The following is a 17,041-nucleotide window of genomic DNA, read 5'->3' on the forward strand; positions in this document are numbered from 1 at the left end:
GTATTAACTATATAATTCTACTTTTCGCTAACCACTTGCTTCGGAAAAATTTTCCATGCTTATCAAGAAAATTTGGCAGGAAATATAAACTATAAATTGGAGGCAGGAATTCGAATGAAAACACTACAAGTAGGCCAGTGGTTTATAAAAAAGCAAAGCTATGGACTCTGCGAGTCACTAGTAGAATGAGGATTACCAAGTTCGTGCCTTTTTGCTCATATTTGGTAATATAGGGACTACCATGCCAAACTATGCAAAGGTTCATCCAAAGTCCAATTTGATATTATAATTCCCAAAGTTTACAAGGGACAAGAAATTCATTGTTAGATGTATTATAGGGCAATTTTAGAGCTATTTGGGGACAAAATTGTTGTAAGGCCCAAGTTTGTGTAATTATGTTCTTGCATGACAAGAATCTAGTCCTACTAGGATTATAATAGAGCTAGACTAAATTTTTCTATAAATACTTTAGTACTCTCTCATCATGAGGCCATGTATAAAAATTTACAAAAAAAAAAAGAAAAAAAAAAGAGAAAGAAGAAGTAATGATAAATAAATTCAGGAAAAAAAAAAAGTTGACCATAAATAACATTATTCCAAAGAATTTCTTACTTATTCTTTAAATCCCATCCATCAAGATTGGCAACCTTTGTCAGAGTAGCTTTCCATGTTTGTACAATTAATATTATCTTCGAAACTCTTTTCATGTTTATCAAAGGCTTCTGCAAAAATTTCCCTATGATTCCTCACGTCACTAGGATTCACATAGTGGAAAACAGGTAAAACTACCAATCCTGTCTTTTCAATGCACTCAACAATCTTTGTTAGTTCAATCAAGCACCATCTTGATGAAGTATAGTTCCTTGATAGAATAACAACAACAAATCTTGATTCTTCTATTGCTCTCAAGATTTCTGGATTGATTAGTGTTCCTTGCCTTAGTTCTTTATCGTCACTAAAAGTTGATATGCCGTTTTGTATCAAACTAGCATATAGATGGTCTGTCAATTTCGTGCGAGTGTCCTCACCTCTAAAACTGAGAAAACATCATATTTCCATCCCTTGGATGATGAAGAAGAAGCAGTCGATAGAATTGAAGCCATAAAGAAAATGGGTGAGCTTAAACTGTAAGGTTAGAGGTTAGGGAATTGCTGGTGTGACTGAAAAACTCAAAAAAGCAAACTTTATTAATGCATATGGAAAGAATATACGTGCGTGCATAATGCATACTATCAGTGTGTTTGGATACCGTTTTTTTTGTTGAAAACTGAAAATACTATAGCAAAATAATTTTTAAATGTGTGAATAGCACTGTGTGATCTATTTTTAAAGAAAGTTTTGTTAAAAAAAGATTTATAGGTCCCGTAAATAGTACACAAGACCCACTAAAAAAACCATCACAACCACAAAATACGCTTTCAAGAAAAAAAAAAAAAGAAAAAAGAAAAAAAAAAGGTAAATGCAGACGCTAATAATCAAGTATCCAAACGGTACCATGTTTCTCTTTCACAGTGACGTAGGCCCAGCCCCGTATGGTAATGGAAGCATGTGTGCTGAGAAGATGGGTCAAGTCAACGATTCATTTTCTATTAGAGTCGGTGGCAATCAAAGAACATGGGAAATTATTGCCTAATGTTCTTGAGTCTTGAGTCATCACTCTCTCCAATGCATCTTTGAGCAATAAATTTAACCTTTTAAAATGTGTTTTTAGCTATTTTAATTTATATGTAGCACCGATTGTTTTTAAAAAATCCCAGTTTTGATACTGCCGAGATTTTTGTGTGTTTCTACTTTTTGCACTAAGCCATCATTTGAATACATATTAAAAATTAAAATTATTTTACTATTTAGTATTTGTTTGGATCTACGGTTGCGTTTGCACGTTTTGCGTTTTCTCTTTTTTTTTTTTTTTTTTTTGGTCGCACACAGTTCAGCTTTTAGAAAGCATGTGTGCTGAGAAGATGGGTCAAGTCAACGATTCATTTTCTATTAGAGTCGGTGGCAATCAAAGAACATGGGAAATTATTGCCTAATGTTCTTGAGTCTTGAGTCATCACTCTCTCCAATGCATCTTTGAGCAATAAATTTAACCTTTTAAAATGTGTTTTTAGCTATTTTAATTTATATGTAGCACCGATTGTTTTTAAAAAATCCCAGTTTTGATACTGCCGAGATTTTTGTGTGTTTCTACTTTTTGCACTAAGCCATCGTTTGAATACATATTAAAATTAAAATTATTTTACTATTTAGTATTTGTTTGGATCTACGGTTGCGTTTGCACGTTTTGCGTTTTCTCCTTTTTTTTTTTTTTTTGGTCGCACGCAGTTCAGCTTTTAGAGACAAGGCCCTATTCACGCGCTGTAGCAGCACCGATCATTCACTGTAGCAGCACTTTACGCACTATTTATGGGACCCACATCTACTTTATTTAAAAAATATATTAAAATGGGTCCCACAGCACTATTCACACATTTAAAAATTATTTTGCTACAGTATTTTTAGTTTTTAGTTTTCAGTTTTCAGCAAAATAAGTTTTATCCAAATAAACTCTTAGTTTAATTTTACTATTATTTATAGGTCATATTGCACTTTTTGATACTATTTATGAGCTTTACTATACTATTTCAATAACTTTTTATATTTATTTACAGTACTTTCAAAAATAAATTTTCAGTTTCAGTAAAATAAGTGGTATCCAAACAGACTATAATATCTAAAATAGCGTTAACCAACCTATATATCTTAAACAATATTATTTTTATACTAATATTATTTTAATCTTATAATAATTTTAACCTACCACCTTTTCACGTCCTGCACACCTGGCTACAACATCAGCTAAGTCAGAGAGCACATCACCTCATCATTGTGCAATGTACCATCCATGTAAACTAAAAATATTGTCTCAAACTTAAATACAAGCCAAAATGGAACATCAAATTAAAAAACCAACATGATAGATAGTAGCTCACCTAATGAACCAAAGCTACCATAGGGGCAAGGATGACGCATATGGATATGCTCTTCTAGGGCTTCCTTATCAAATGACCCAGCTCATGTATAAGCAATACAACAATGTGGTCCTCCCCAAATAAACAATAATATTCTCCTCCAAACCTTTTTGGCATAGCTCCAACTGGTACCTTCAGAAATGTATATACAAAACAACGTAACTCACAATTAGCTCCTATTTTCTTGGAAAAAATGCATTTTATTCAAAGGAAAGAAATTGCCAGCAAAGCCAAACACAATTGGCATGCTTGAGTTAAGTTTATGTGTTCTGAAAATTTTCAATGAAAATTATAGGATAAAGAAAAAGAAATTATATGTTTTAAAGGGAAACCAAAAAATTAAGAACTCAAGAAATAAGTTTGGAACTACAATTTCAGCCCTATTTCTCAAGTGACCATTCACATTGTCAACCTTAGTAGTGTCTAGAATGTAATCCAATAACCGAGGAGGTGGATAACCATACAAAGCTTCAAAAGGAGTGCACAATCATACAAAGCTTCAAACCACCTCATTGCCACAGGCCCCAAGCTGGATGTGAATACTTTTCACATCAAGGTCTCATTCCTAGAGTGCACAATCATTCCCTGGTTGAAGTGACTTACTTGCTCCACAGGGCCACAGGGTCTATACGACCATTGTACATGGTAAATATTGGTTGAGTGAAATGTCCAGGAAGTTTTCCTGCTTCAATCCTACGTGTGAAAGGTGATCTGAAAATTTAGTTCAACACCCTACTCATAACGTCGTTTCCCAAACCTTTATGGGATGGACTTTTACCCCTACGCCTACAGTGGTGATCCTCATCTTACAAGAAAGACTTACTCGGCGAAGTCCTCGATCTAGGCCTATAGCTGCCATCTTCTTCTCCACCAGAAGAAGAAATAGAACTTGAAGGAGTTCTCCTCTGTCGTTCGCGATGCAACTTCCTCCGCAAGTGATCAATCTCTTGCTGCATGTTTCTAGAATTCTCTTCATGAGAGATGTGGCTCCCGCCTCAAGACTAGCTCCTACTAGTATGGGTAGTGTGCACACTTCCCTCCCAATCCCTTCTTTGTTCAAGATTACGGAGGTGATCTTGACGCTAAGACCCCATAGATTCTGCCTAGTTCGGACCTAAACCTACCATAGTTGAACATTAGACTCACTACCACACCAGAAGTCCCCACAGACAGTGCCAATTGTAAGGACACAATTTGGCTCCTAAGCCCAATGTATGAATGAACTTAAGCCCAAAGAGCCCAATATAATGAATTTGTAGAGAGTGGGTTGGAAAACTAGGCTTTAATGAGTTAGTCAACAAGTAAAGTGGATCTAGATGACAAGAAAATAAAGATAGACTGATTTAATCTAAAGAAAATTGTCATTGACACAATCCGATGAGATCAGTTCTTATATATTTCTCTCAAGTTTGATTACAAGTTTAATTCTTGATTGCTACAGTATTTTTCTCTTGATTTCTCGATTCTTTTCTCTCAGGGTATCTCTTCCATTTTATACTATTTTCCCCTTTCATCTCCACCCTCCACGTGCAGATTAGATTGTTGGTGTTGATCCTTATCCCATCAGCACCTTCTTGAAATCTTTGGATAGTAGCTGTAAGGCTGAAAACTACTGTTCAAATATCACTTCCTTATTAATACGGCCAGAGAGTTAATTGCAAAGCATTCAATGCGGTGGTAGCAGCTTTCTTTTAAATATTTCATAGCTTTTCCTCGTCCTGTTCCTTCCTGATACTTATCCTCGTCTATGAAATGATCCGGAACGTTGCTCTTGATGGCAGACCACACCTTCTGACATCGGCTTTGTGCAGCCGAGGTAGCATTCCTCCTCGGACAGCCCTCATAGGCAATCATGATCAAACCTCACCTCTTTACCTACTGACACGGATGCTTATGACAGCGTCTACCCATCCTCGGACTACTTACTTTTTTCAAATTGGGCCTCTGGCCCAATACATATGTAGATATATTTTCTTGGGCCTTTCACCCCTACAGTACTATACCCAAGTTTTAATTAACCCTACCAAAAATATAGTAAAAGCCAAAGTACACTATTGCTTTCATAACTTGTTTGTAATTTCTAATGTTTCAAACGAATGACTGTAGTCCCTAAATAAAGAGCAAGATTTATGTACAATATTCAGGTACTATTCCTTAGATTTCCCTTTTAAGATTCTGCCATGTGGATTTTTTCTCATGGGATGCAAGTGTATTTTTTAGTTAAGTAGTCACATGGCTGAATCATAAAAAAGAAACTTAAGAAATAGCACCTAAAATATTATACTTAAGTTTTGTCCCTAAATAAAATTAAAAAAGAAAAAAGAAAAAAAAGAGCTCTATTGTTCTTTTCATCTAATTCCAAATCTTTTGTGTAGCTAATGGATATGAGAGATCACGCCTCCGACCCATTTTTATAAATGTTGGGCCAAACCTATATGAATGGGTAGAGTTATGTTGTTGCCTCTCAAAATTGAGGTTCGACTAGTTATATTTTCCCCTTTAGATTAAGGGTTTAATAATGGAGTCGCCACTTATTTAATTATTAGAATAAATAAGAAAACCAAAATTGAAAAATTCCTTATTTTATTAATTTGAAATTGAATTTACATTGATCATAGGAAATTACATGGCTTTGGTCCTAGATACAATCTAAGATAAAGTACATGGCTTTGTTTCCTTGTTACAATCTAGAAATCGAAAATTACATGGATAAGCATCTGATCTATTAAACATTGATCTAAACTCGGAGGCTATGTTACAAAGTGGGAAGGTGTTAGGCACCCACCTTGCTTGGTGAAACCAATCTTCTAGACTATGGTGACCAACATTCATATCACATCATCCAATATATTATCAATCAATTTGCATGTTGAATTTAAAGTGTGTGGATGTGATAAACCCTAAGAACATGTGATGAACGACCAAGAACATGTGAAGAATATATAAGAACAATTAAGAACATTCAAACATATTCAAAGGAATTTAAATGATTATTATCATGCTTCAATCTTAAACTCTCATTATGGCAAAAAAAAAAAAAAAAAAAAAAAAAAAAAAAAAAAAAAAAAAAAAAAAACTAGTTAGGGAAAGAGATTCAACCTTTGTGTAAGATCCATATGGTAGAGGAGGAGACTCTTGGTGGAGGTCCTAAGGGTGGAAAAAAAAAGAAGAACTAGGAGAAGGAGAGTGAGTCTCACTCAATACCTTAAGTCTCAGGAAAACCAAGATATGACAAGACTATTCTACTTCACTATAACTCAAGAGAGAAGAAGAGAGGAGGGTTTTTTGTGTGCTTTGGAATGAAGGAGATGGAGGGTTTATATTGTAATGGTAGAGGAAATATGAATGGAAGGTTATTTAATGAGGGTTGACAAGAATCATAAACCTAGACCTTATTTTAGTCTTGGGGAAAATCTGGTACAATAAATAGAAAGATTGGTGAGAGTGAGGAGCAAGCCAAAATTTAGTTTTCCCATAACTACTGTAACAGCCTGTAGAGCCAACTTCAAAAATCATATCTGACTTAATTCTGATCGGAATCGTCTCATTCTTATGCTTAAATTGAAGCCCTGGATGTCTAGTTTCTGAGAAAATTAACCTCATTCATAGATTCAAAATATTCTAAGAGATATTGATGAAATGGTGAGCAGAGGTCAATTGTTAGAAAATGGTTTCAGCACAATTAACATTAATAGGCCCCAAATTAGCTCCCAATTAACATTAAATGACTCCAATCACTCCCATTTTAGACTTAATTGGTTCTAAGTTTACTCTAATTAAAAGATAATTGTACAAATTACTCATTGAATAATTAATGTTTAAATATCTAATTAATTAAGTGTATGCAACCTCGCCATAAAATGTAGTCCTAACCAATCAAATTATGACATATCATTGATCTCAAATTGATTACACTTATAACCAATTGAAATCAATTGTTCATAATCACATATAGTCGGACTCAATTTGTGATAGTGCATCTCGGCCATTAAAACTTGATTTGATGATAACTTTCAATCAGGTGATCCGATTAAAGCTTATGACCAGTCGGTTTGATCGTTACAACATCAAGATCATTTTGGTGAAATGAGATTAAGGATCTAATGACCGGAATCAAGATGCATATTTTCAAGGTAAAATTACCCTCTTACCCTCCAAGTGAGGTTAAATGCAATTTACCCTCCAAGTGAGGTTAAATGCGGGTTGCAAAATAAGGTGTCAACATAAAGAAGCATCCACCTCAGCGCTCATCCAAGGATTACTCTGATACTGTCAAAGATGAGATGAAGTTCAATTAGGCAGGGGTTATCAAGGAGGTTTTCTACCCTGAGTGGCTGGCCAACACTGTGATGGTGAAGAAGAAGAGTGGAAAGTGGCGTGTATGTGTGGACTTCATAGATCTAAATAAGGCTTGCCCAAAAGATCCCTTCCCTATGTCTAGGATAGACCAGCTAGTAAAGCAATTGTAGGCCATCCTCGGATGAGCTTCTTAGATGCCTTTCAAGGATACCACTAGATACCGCTAGCCCTAGATGACTAGGAAAAGACAGCTTTTATCACTCCCACTGAAAATTACCATTACAAGGTGATGCCTTTCGGTTTTAAAAATGTAGGATCTACCTATCAAAGGATGATAACTAGGATGTTTGAACCACAATTGAGCAAAAGTATTGAGGTCTATATAGAAGACATGGTAGTGAAGAGTAAGGTGGTGTTTGAGCATATAAGAGCCCTCGGAAACATTTTTGAAATTCTGAGGAAACACAAACTGCGACTCAATGCTTTCAAGTGTTCTTTCAGGGTCAGATTAGGGAAGTTTTTGGGGTACATGGTTACACATCACAAAATTGAAGTTAGCCCTAACCATATTAAGGCAATCAACAGTTTGCAGCCACCTCGAAATCCCAAGAAAGTCTGTCAAGGGTCAGGTTCTCGCAGATCTGGTAACCGAGTTTGCTGAATCCCCTTCGGAAGTAGAAGCAGAGAAGCGTGGCATGAATGGAAAATTAGTTGGCATGGTCTCCCAACAAGATCCCTTAACCTGGAAAGTTTATGTTAATGGTGCAGCAAATCAGAAGGGATCCGGAGTGCGGCTAGTTCTAATATCCCCAAAATGATTACTATTAAGAAATCATTGAGGCTAGGCTTTTCGACCACAAATAACGAAATTGAATATAAGGCTCTACTGATGGGAATGGCCATGGTTCAAAGAATGAGCGGAAAGGCAGTAGAGATGTTCTCGGACTCGAGATTGGTCATTGGTCAAGTGAAAGGAAAGTTTGAAGCAAAAGATGGAAGAATGCAAGGGTACCTGAGTCAGGTTAGACACTTGCAATCAGGGTTTGAATCTTTCAACCTATTACATATCTCTAGAAGTGGAAACACACATGCTGATTCCCTAGCCACACTTGCAACCTTCTTGGCACAGAACTTACCTTGAGTCATCCTTGTAGATAATTTCTACAAGCCCACAAAAGTGAAAAGAGAGGTGGTCCATGTTCACCAAGTTAGAGTAGGGCCTAACTAGATGGACCGTATGGTACTATTCTTGAAGGAGGACACCTTGCCCGAGGAGAAATCAGAAGTTGACAAGGTATGGAGAAAGGTTCCTCGGTTCTGGATATCCAAGGACCAAAAATTATATAAACGCTCCTTTTTTGGGCCATACTTGCTGTGCATACACCCCGAGGCAATAGAATCACTTCTTTAGGAGTTACATGAGGGGATTTACAAGAGTCACACTAGAGGCAGGACTTTGTCACACAGAGCCATCACTCAAGACTACTGGTGGCCAAACATGCAAAAGGAAGCATAGTAATATGTAAGGAAGTGTGACCAGTGTCAAAGGTACGCGCCAAACATACACCAACCAGGAGGAGTCATTAATCCTCTATCTAGCCCTTGGCCATTCGCTCAATGGGGCTTAGACATTGTAGGCCCTTTCCCCAAGGCAGCAACAAATAAGAGATACTTGTTAGTCGGCATGGACTACTTCACTAAGTGGGTTGAAGCTGAGCCCTTGGCAAATATTAGGGATGTAGATGCCAAGAAGTTTGTTTGAAAAAACATTATCACATGGTTCGAGGTCCCTCATACACTCATCCCGAACAATGACCTTTAGTTCGATAGCAAGTCTTTTAGGAGATACTATTGTGACCTGGGAATTATGAATAGATACTTTACCCTAGCTTATCCCTAAGGGAATGGACAAGTTGAGGTTGCTAACAAGGTCATAGTGAATGAACTCAAGAAGAGGCTAGATGATGCGAAGGGAAAATGGGTGGAAGAGTTGGCACATGTCCTTTGGACATACCAAACCATACCTCGCAGATCAACAGGAGAGAGCCTCTTTTCAATGACTTATGGAGTCGAGGCGGTTATTCCTTTAGAAACTGGCTTCCCAACGTAGAGGACAAGCTCTTTCAGTCCAAGCGACAACAACGAATTGCTAGAAAAGAGTATAGACTTGATTGAAGAAAGAAGGGAGAATGCCATGGTCTAGTTGGCATATTACCAACACAAACTCAAGCAAGGGTATGACGCTAATGTGAAGCTGAGACCATTAGTGCCTGGTGACTTAGTGTTGAGAAAGGTTTTAGGTACTGCAAAGAACCCAACATGGGGAAAATTAGGGCCTAACTGGGAGAGGCCATATCACATCACCTTGGTGGCTGGTATAGGAGTATATTTCCTCGAAGACCTAGATGAACATGTTATACCATGCCTTTTGAATGTAAACAACCTAAAAATGTATTATTATTAATGAAAGTTTCTTTTGCCATATGCTCATTCATTGTTTAAATACATTGTACTTCCCAATATTATCTTTCTAAGTATTAAACAGAACCTTAGTCATGTCTAGCTCCCCGGACCACATGATTTGGCTAAATTAGTACTTAAATGACATTTTCCTAAGTGTTAAACAGAATCTTAGTCATGTCTAGCTCCCTGGACCATATGCTTTGGCTAAATTAGTACTTAAATGACATTTTAGTAAGTTTTAAACAGAACCTTAGACATGTCTGCCTCCTTGGACCACATGCTTTGGGGAAATTAACACTCTATGACATTTTTCTAAGTATTAAACAGAACCTTAGTCATGCCTGGCTCCCCAGACCACATGCTTCGGCTAAATTAATACTTAAATGATATTTTCCTAAGTGTTAAACAGAACCTTAGACATGTCTGGTTCCTTAAACCACATGCTTAGGGGAAATTAACACTCTACGACATTTTCCTAAGTGTTAAATTGAACCTTAGACATGCCTAGCTTCTCTGACCACATACTTTGAGAAAATTAACACTCTACAATATTCTTCTAAGTATTAAACAAAACCCTAGTCATGACTGATCCCTTGGATCACATACTAGGGGAAAATTAACACTATGATATCTATTGGTCTTTTACTAAGTACCAAAATAGATCCAAGGTTATACCAACTCCTTGGATTGATGGCTTTGAGTAAGTTGAAGTCCTCATTTATTTATCTAAGTGATGAATAGGACGAGGTTTGTCTACCCTTTTATTTTTATAAAGTATATATTTGTCTTCATTAGGTTCAGTCTTCGTGGTAGAAAGTTCATTTTTCAATACAAATATGTGATAGGTCTCTTTATTGCTGGTACTTTTTCATCAAATTACTTAGATTATTAGTAGTGTATTATTGTTAGTTTTTATTAAAGACAGAACAGCAACGGTTCAATGCTATTTGCAATAGAAATGAGCTTCAAAGCATATAAAGTAAAGGTGCGAGAGATAAAAAGAAAAGAATTTCCATTAAACAGAGGAAGTACATTATATACAGTGACAGAATGTCACTACAAAAAAAAAAAAAAAAAAAAAAGAAGAAGAAGAAGAAGAAGAAAAGAAACTACAGTTTAAATCCTAAGTGCTACTTCTTGGCCTTAGGGGGGTCTTCTTTTTGGCCTGGCTAGGAGGCAGGGACATCCTTGACCTAAGGATCACTTTATTTGGTCTTGGCCTTCGTCTTCTTCGCTTTGGCCTTAACAGCATCCTTGGACTCTAGGGGGGCTTAGTCCCCTTGCCCTTACCTTTGTCTTTGGCCCCCTCAGCCCCTTGGCCTTGATCATCAGCTTGGCTGGGTCCTTTTGAAGCCTCAAGGAGGGGGAGAGCAGCCTGTGCAGTTAGAGGCTGCTCTGAAGACTCAGAAGCAATGGCAGAGGGGGATGGGAGGCCAATCGGGATTTCACGGATCTCAGGGCGGTAGTATACTTTCCCCGATTACCTCCACTCTGAATCTACAGGGACTCCTGCAACATTGAGGGCTTCTGTCCATGTAGCTTCGCAGTAATCCTTCCATACCTCGGCTAGCTCCTCAGTGAGCTAGGCTTGCATCTCCTCCACGCCGAGGGTGTAGGATGCTTGCTTTTCATCCTCTGCTACCTCCTTGGCTAACTGAGTTGCCTCGTTAGCCTTCTGCAGCTCTGCCTTCAGATTCAGCACAAGTTACCTTGAAGTAGCTAACTACAACTTAGTCTGATACAGCAACTTGCTTTGGTCTTCAGCTTAAGTCTCGGCAGTCTTTAATCCTGCCTGAGCACTCTTTCTTTCCCTCTCCTTGGTAGTCAACTTGGAGAGCAGCTTTGCATTTTCCTCTTTCGCAACCCCCAAGGCCTTTTCAGTCTCGAGGCGGAGGTGGACCTTGTTCCTAACATTGTTTCAAGCCTCATTGACCCATTCCTCGACCATAAAGACCTCCTGATTGATTTGCGCAAAAACAATATAGCAACCCCATGAGAACGAAAGAGAGAGAAAAAACTCATTAGTACTAAAATAAATAAAAGATGTGTAACTATAAACTTACCATGGCAAGGTCCCTTTTTAGGGACATGAAGAGGTCTTGCTGCTTCCACTTCCTTACAACGTCCATATCCTTCAGTAAGAGAAATGGCTGCTCCAAGGCCTCAGCTATGTATGGAGCGTGACCTCTTTGGAACTCCCTGACAGAGGCGTTCCAAAGGATGGCAGCCCCATCCATTTCAAGTAAAAAAGACCAAGTGCGTTGCTGAAGGCACACCTCAGCCCTAGTTTGCTCCTCTCGACTGTCCACAAAAGTGGACCTCTTGTCCCGAGGGTCTTTGGCCACTTTCTGCTGTTTAGTCCCCTTTTGAGGGCCCATCTCCCCTTCTCCAAGCTCTTGGATTGGCATTTTCTTCTTTAGATTTTGAATGGCGTGCAGTCCAAGGTCAGTAGGAGGTAGAGGAAGAGGAGGGGGAAGAGGGGTAGGAACTTGGGTCTCGGGGGCTTCTTTCAAAGTTGATACCTTGTTCCTTATGGCCATAAGGTCTCTTAGGCCTTTGTTCCCCAGGTTTAGTGCTATCCCGTCTTCCTCTTCTTCGGAGGTGTTGTCCGGATGGGCAATCACCAAAGTAGGGGCGTGAACACCTAATTGCCTATCAGGCTCGTCCTCGGCGTTTGATATGTGAATTAGTTGAGCCCCTAGGTTCTCCTCTTCCTCGAAGTGAAATTTATCTATCTCCTCCGCGAGTGATGAGCGTGAAGAGGCAATCTCCTCCCTTGGTGGTGTTGTTTCTTAAGGTAGAACCTATTGAAGTAGCAATATGATCGATGGAAGATCTTCTCGAGCTAAGAAACCAGGTCGCGAAATGTTGATCCGGTGGATTCTAGGATTACTTGCCCTTATGGCTTGGCCCACGTCTTGGTACGCAGTTGATAGGAGCTTGAAGTCCAATACTAGGTGGATGACTCGCAGTTGCCCGTTTGTACTCACAAAAATCTCAGACCTCAGCAACTTATTGAGAGCTAGAACATTGACCAGACTAAATCTTAAGGCAACGTCCAAGAAGGAAATTATGGTTAGATTAATAAAAATTATCATCAAAGGAAGGCGAAGTGTTGAAATTGAAAGGAAATGAAGCTATAGGGGCTAAACCCCATGCCAGGGGACCTAAACCTAGGGTACCCCACCTAGATCTCCCTCCCAAGTTAGGCAGTGAAGACTGTTATGCCAATCCCCAGAGGCGATTAGGTAGTCATCCTTCATGCCTTTGTTAGACTTGAGAAGACACAATATCAGTCTAACAATGTTAGACCGAGACTTGAGGTAATATCCCGCGCCTTTGAGCTTGTGGCACTCATACATATGGACGACATCGTGGCATGTGAGTGTCAGGCCAATATACTCATTAAGAGCGTCTATACTACCCAAGACCCTAAATAGGTTAGGGGCGCACTGATGAGGAGTCAACTGATGGTTGATCAGATAGTCTCGAGTCACCCTACCTATGGGGAATGTCATTCCTCCTTCTATGAAAGCAATCATAGGAATGACAACCTCCCCTTCCTCCTTATGTGTGACTATTTGGTCTGGAGGGAAGATATATAATGTAAGAGTCATCTATGGACAAAGCACATGGACGACCACACAACACTTGGGAAAACTCTTAAGAATAGATTCAATTGTGTGTGAAGGATTCGAGCCACAAAACCTTGGAGCAGTTACCCAACCCATATTTATCGCCACAAATTCTTCATAAGTACTTAACTTCCACCAGCGATTGTAACTCCTATAACAATTGAGGAAGTTATGTCCGGACTCACTGATTTCCACAAATCTTGGGAAGTTACTAAGCCAATAACTGCTCTAAGTTTCTCTATATAAGGACCGGTCTGAATCAAATCGAAGAAAGTGCAATCTGAGATTTTACTTCTGAAAAGTTGAAACTCTTTTTTTTTGCAAGAAACTAACTTAGCCATTAGAGGGTGTTTAGCTGGTCCACTCTGGTCCCCTTTTGATAGTGTGTTCATCTTAGCAGTCTTTCATAATAACCGTTGGTCCATCGAAGCCGGAACATTCAGCCTACTAATTCTATGCAGCATCAGTTGGTGCTGTCTATGGGAAGGAGAAACTTCGAGTTTTACAGTTTATCTTTCTCTGACAAAAAGCTGTATGGTTTGGACAAGATCAATGGCCACTAGCCCAGGCCACTAAGAGAGTAGGGATGCTTCTAGTAATCCCAATCGAGATCACCAATCAGCGGCTGTCACATAGCCGCCTTCCATCCAACACATATAGTCTATGGTAGCCGCCATGGCGGAGTTAACTTGCCAGAACCAAGAATTGACTAGGGAGATTAATCTGAGACAGCATCGTGAAGGATATATTGAAGGACAAGCCTAGAGTCAAAAAGATAAAGGGGGAAATGCTGAGCCCGAAACTCAATCAAGGGACACCACTTCGCAATGGGTGCCACACTTGGAGAAGGAGATGAATCATGAGAAGGGAAAATCCCATAGAAGATTTGGTTCATTGAACAGATTCCCTTTTCATAGCTTCCATAATTGGCCATCCCTTGCCCCCAAAGTTCAAAATGCCTTCATTGGATTCATATGATGGAACGCGTGATCCTTTCGATCATCTTACAATTTCAAGTCTACAATGCATCTCCAAGGGGTTCTAGACGAGATTATGTGCAGAGCCTTCCCTACCGCCTTTAAAGGACCAACACGAGTGTGGTTTAGCAAGATACCTCTAAGCATAGTCAGTTCTTTTGAAGAGTTGAGTAAGTTATTTGTCAATAACTTCAACGGAGAGCAAAGACACAAGCGCTCCTCGTCTAGCCTGTTAACTATAGAACAAGGAGAGAATGAAAGTCTACAGTCTTTCATCACTTGTTTCAACAGGGAAGCCTTGATAGTAGACGAGGTGGATGACAAGCTATTATTGGCAGCCTTCCATAATGGGGTTAACTCGGACTTATTCATTCACAAGCTTTATGAGAAAGAGCCTCAGTCCATGGCTAAACTCGTCCATTTATCCCAAAACTTTATGAATGCAGAAGACATAATCATAGCTAAGAAGAGGAAGAGAACTGAGAGAATGGAAGTAAACCCCACGCATCACTCTAAACAAGGGCCTCGTCCAAAGAAGGGACAAACGAAAGATAAGAAGGACCGAGATAACAAGAAGGCAAACCCTTCAGCAAGGAATCAGAATTATGCATCCTTAAATGCCCCACTCGATCAGGTGCTCTTGCAAATCAAGGATGATCTTTCCTTGAAGTGGCTAGAGAAGATGAAAGAAGATCAAAACAAGCGCAATAAGAATAAATATTGCTGCTTTCATAGAGATCATGAGCATGACATGGATGAGTGTTATGACTTGAAGCAACAGATTGAGAATCTCATTAGACAAGGAAAATTGAGGCACTTCATTGGAAGTGATCATAAAGATAAGAAGTTGAAGGGAAAGAAGGAAGAATCATCACGGCCCCCACTTGGAGAAATAAGGGTTATTATGGGAGGGACTTCAGTAGGACAGTCTTTCAAATCAAGGAAGACGTATCTCAAAGTGGTGCAAAACGTTCAACTCTCTGGACGATCCCCAAGGACGAGGGGGATAGATGAGCCAACCATTTCTTTCACGGATGAGGAAGCTGAAAGAATCCATCATCCACATGACGATACAATTGTCATTACCCTACTCATCGCAGATTACACAACTAGGAAGGTGTTGGTGGATAATGGAAGCTCAGCAGATATATTGTATTACCCCACCTTCCAGCAAATGAGGCTTGGATGAGATCAATTTCGTCTAGTATGTTCACCACTGATAGGATTTGGAGGAATGAAAGTGCAACTCATGGGCACCATTACATTGCCTGCAGTGGTGGGGTCATACCCATAACAGTTAACTAAGGAAGTGAATTTCCTTGTGGTGAATTGTTCATCCTCATACAATGCCATCATTGGAGGGCCAACCTTAAACAGTTGGAAGGCAGTAACCTCTACCTACCATCTGTCAATCAAATTCCCTATGGAGTATGGGATAGGACAAGCACAAGAAGATCAGTTGGCAACCAAAGAATGTTATTTAGCCATGTTGGCTTTGGACGAGCAGGTGCAGACAATGAGTATAGAGGAGAGAAAAGTTATCACGGAACCTACTAGAGTATTGGAGGACATCTTATTACAAGAAAGTGATCTTGAAAAGTTCATCAAAATTGGAATAAGTATGAAGGAGAAGGCAAAAAAAGATCTCGTCCAGTTTCTGAAGAAGAGTATCGATGTTTTTGCGTGGAGTTATGAAGACATGCCAGGTATCGATCTAAGTGTAATTACTCATCGATTGAATGTGTACCCCTCTTCTAAGCTTGTTCGTCAAAAGAAGAGGGTGTCTACTCCTGAACGAGATAAGGCTATCATGGAAGAGGTTTAGAAACTGATCACAACACAGTTTATCTGGGAAGTTTATTACCCAAATTGGTTAGCCAATGTGGTGATGGCAAAGAAGGCAAACGGCAAGTGAAGGATGTATGTAGACTTTACTGACTTGAACAAGGCTTGCACTAAGGATAGTTATCCTTTGCCACGCATTAACCAATTGGTGGATTCTACAGCTGGCCATCAGTTGTTGAGCTTCATAGACACCTTCTCAAGATATAATTAGATAAAGATGGATGAGGCTAACCAAGAAAATACCTCCTTTATTATCAGTTAAGGTTTGTTTTATTATAAGGTGATGTCCTTTGGTCTAAAGAATGCAAAAGCAACTTATCAAAGGTTGGTAAATCACATGTTTCGTCCATAAATAGGATGGAATGTGGAGGTGTATGTTGACGACATGCTTGTGAAGAGCTTAGACAAGGGAAGCCATTTGGATGATCTTCAGGAAACCTTTGAAACACTTAGGCGATATAAGATGAAATTGAACCCAAGTAAATGTGCATTCGGAGTATCATTAGGAAATTTTCTAGGATTCATGGTTTCACATAGAGGAATTGAAGCAAATCCAGACAAGATCCAAGCCATATTGAACATGGAACCACCGAAGAACATTAAGGAAGTCCAATCCCTAACTGGACGAGTTGCAGCTTTGAACAAGTTTGTTTCAAAAGCTCAAATAAGTGTTTACCCTTCTTCAAAGTTCTCAGGAAGGCATTCGAATGGACGGACAAGTGTCAAAAGGCCTTCCAAGATCTAAAAGACTATCTTACCACGACTTCATTGTTAAGTCTGTCCGTGCTAAGAGAGGAACTATATCTGTACT

At 39.1% G+C, this 17,041-nt stretch overlaps 1 protein-coding gene across 1 annotated transcript; it reads left to right on the forward strand.

Moving 5' to 3' along the window:
• The first annotated feature begins 14,431 nt into the window (after positions 1-14,431).
• On the forward strand, positions 14,432-15,574 carry LOC136069337 (uncharacterized). Its single transcript, XM_065777758.1, has one exon. It carries the CDS (start codon positions 14,432-14,434, stop codon positions 15,572-15,574), a length of 1,143 nt encoding a protein of 380 aa, XP_065633830.1.
• The last annotated feature ends 1,467 nt before the right edge of the window (positions 15,575-17,041 follow it).

The sequence above is a fragment of the Quercus suber genome, unplaced genomic scaffold (genome assembly GCF_002906115.3).
Source record: "Quercus suber isolate HL8 unplaced genomic scaffold, Cork oak 2.0 scaffold_163, whole genome shotgun sequence".
Classification (NCBI taxonomy): domain Eukaryota; kingdom Viridiplantae; phylum Streptophyta; class Magnoliopsida; order Fagales; family Fagaceae; genus Quercus; species Quercus suber.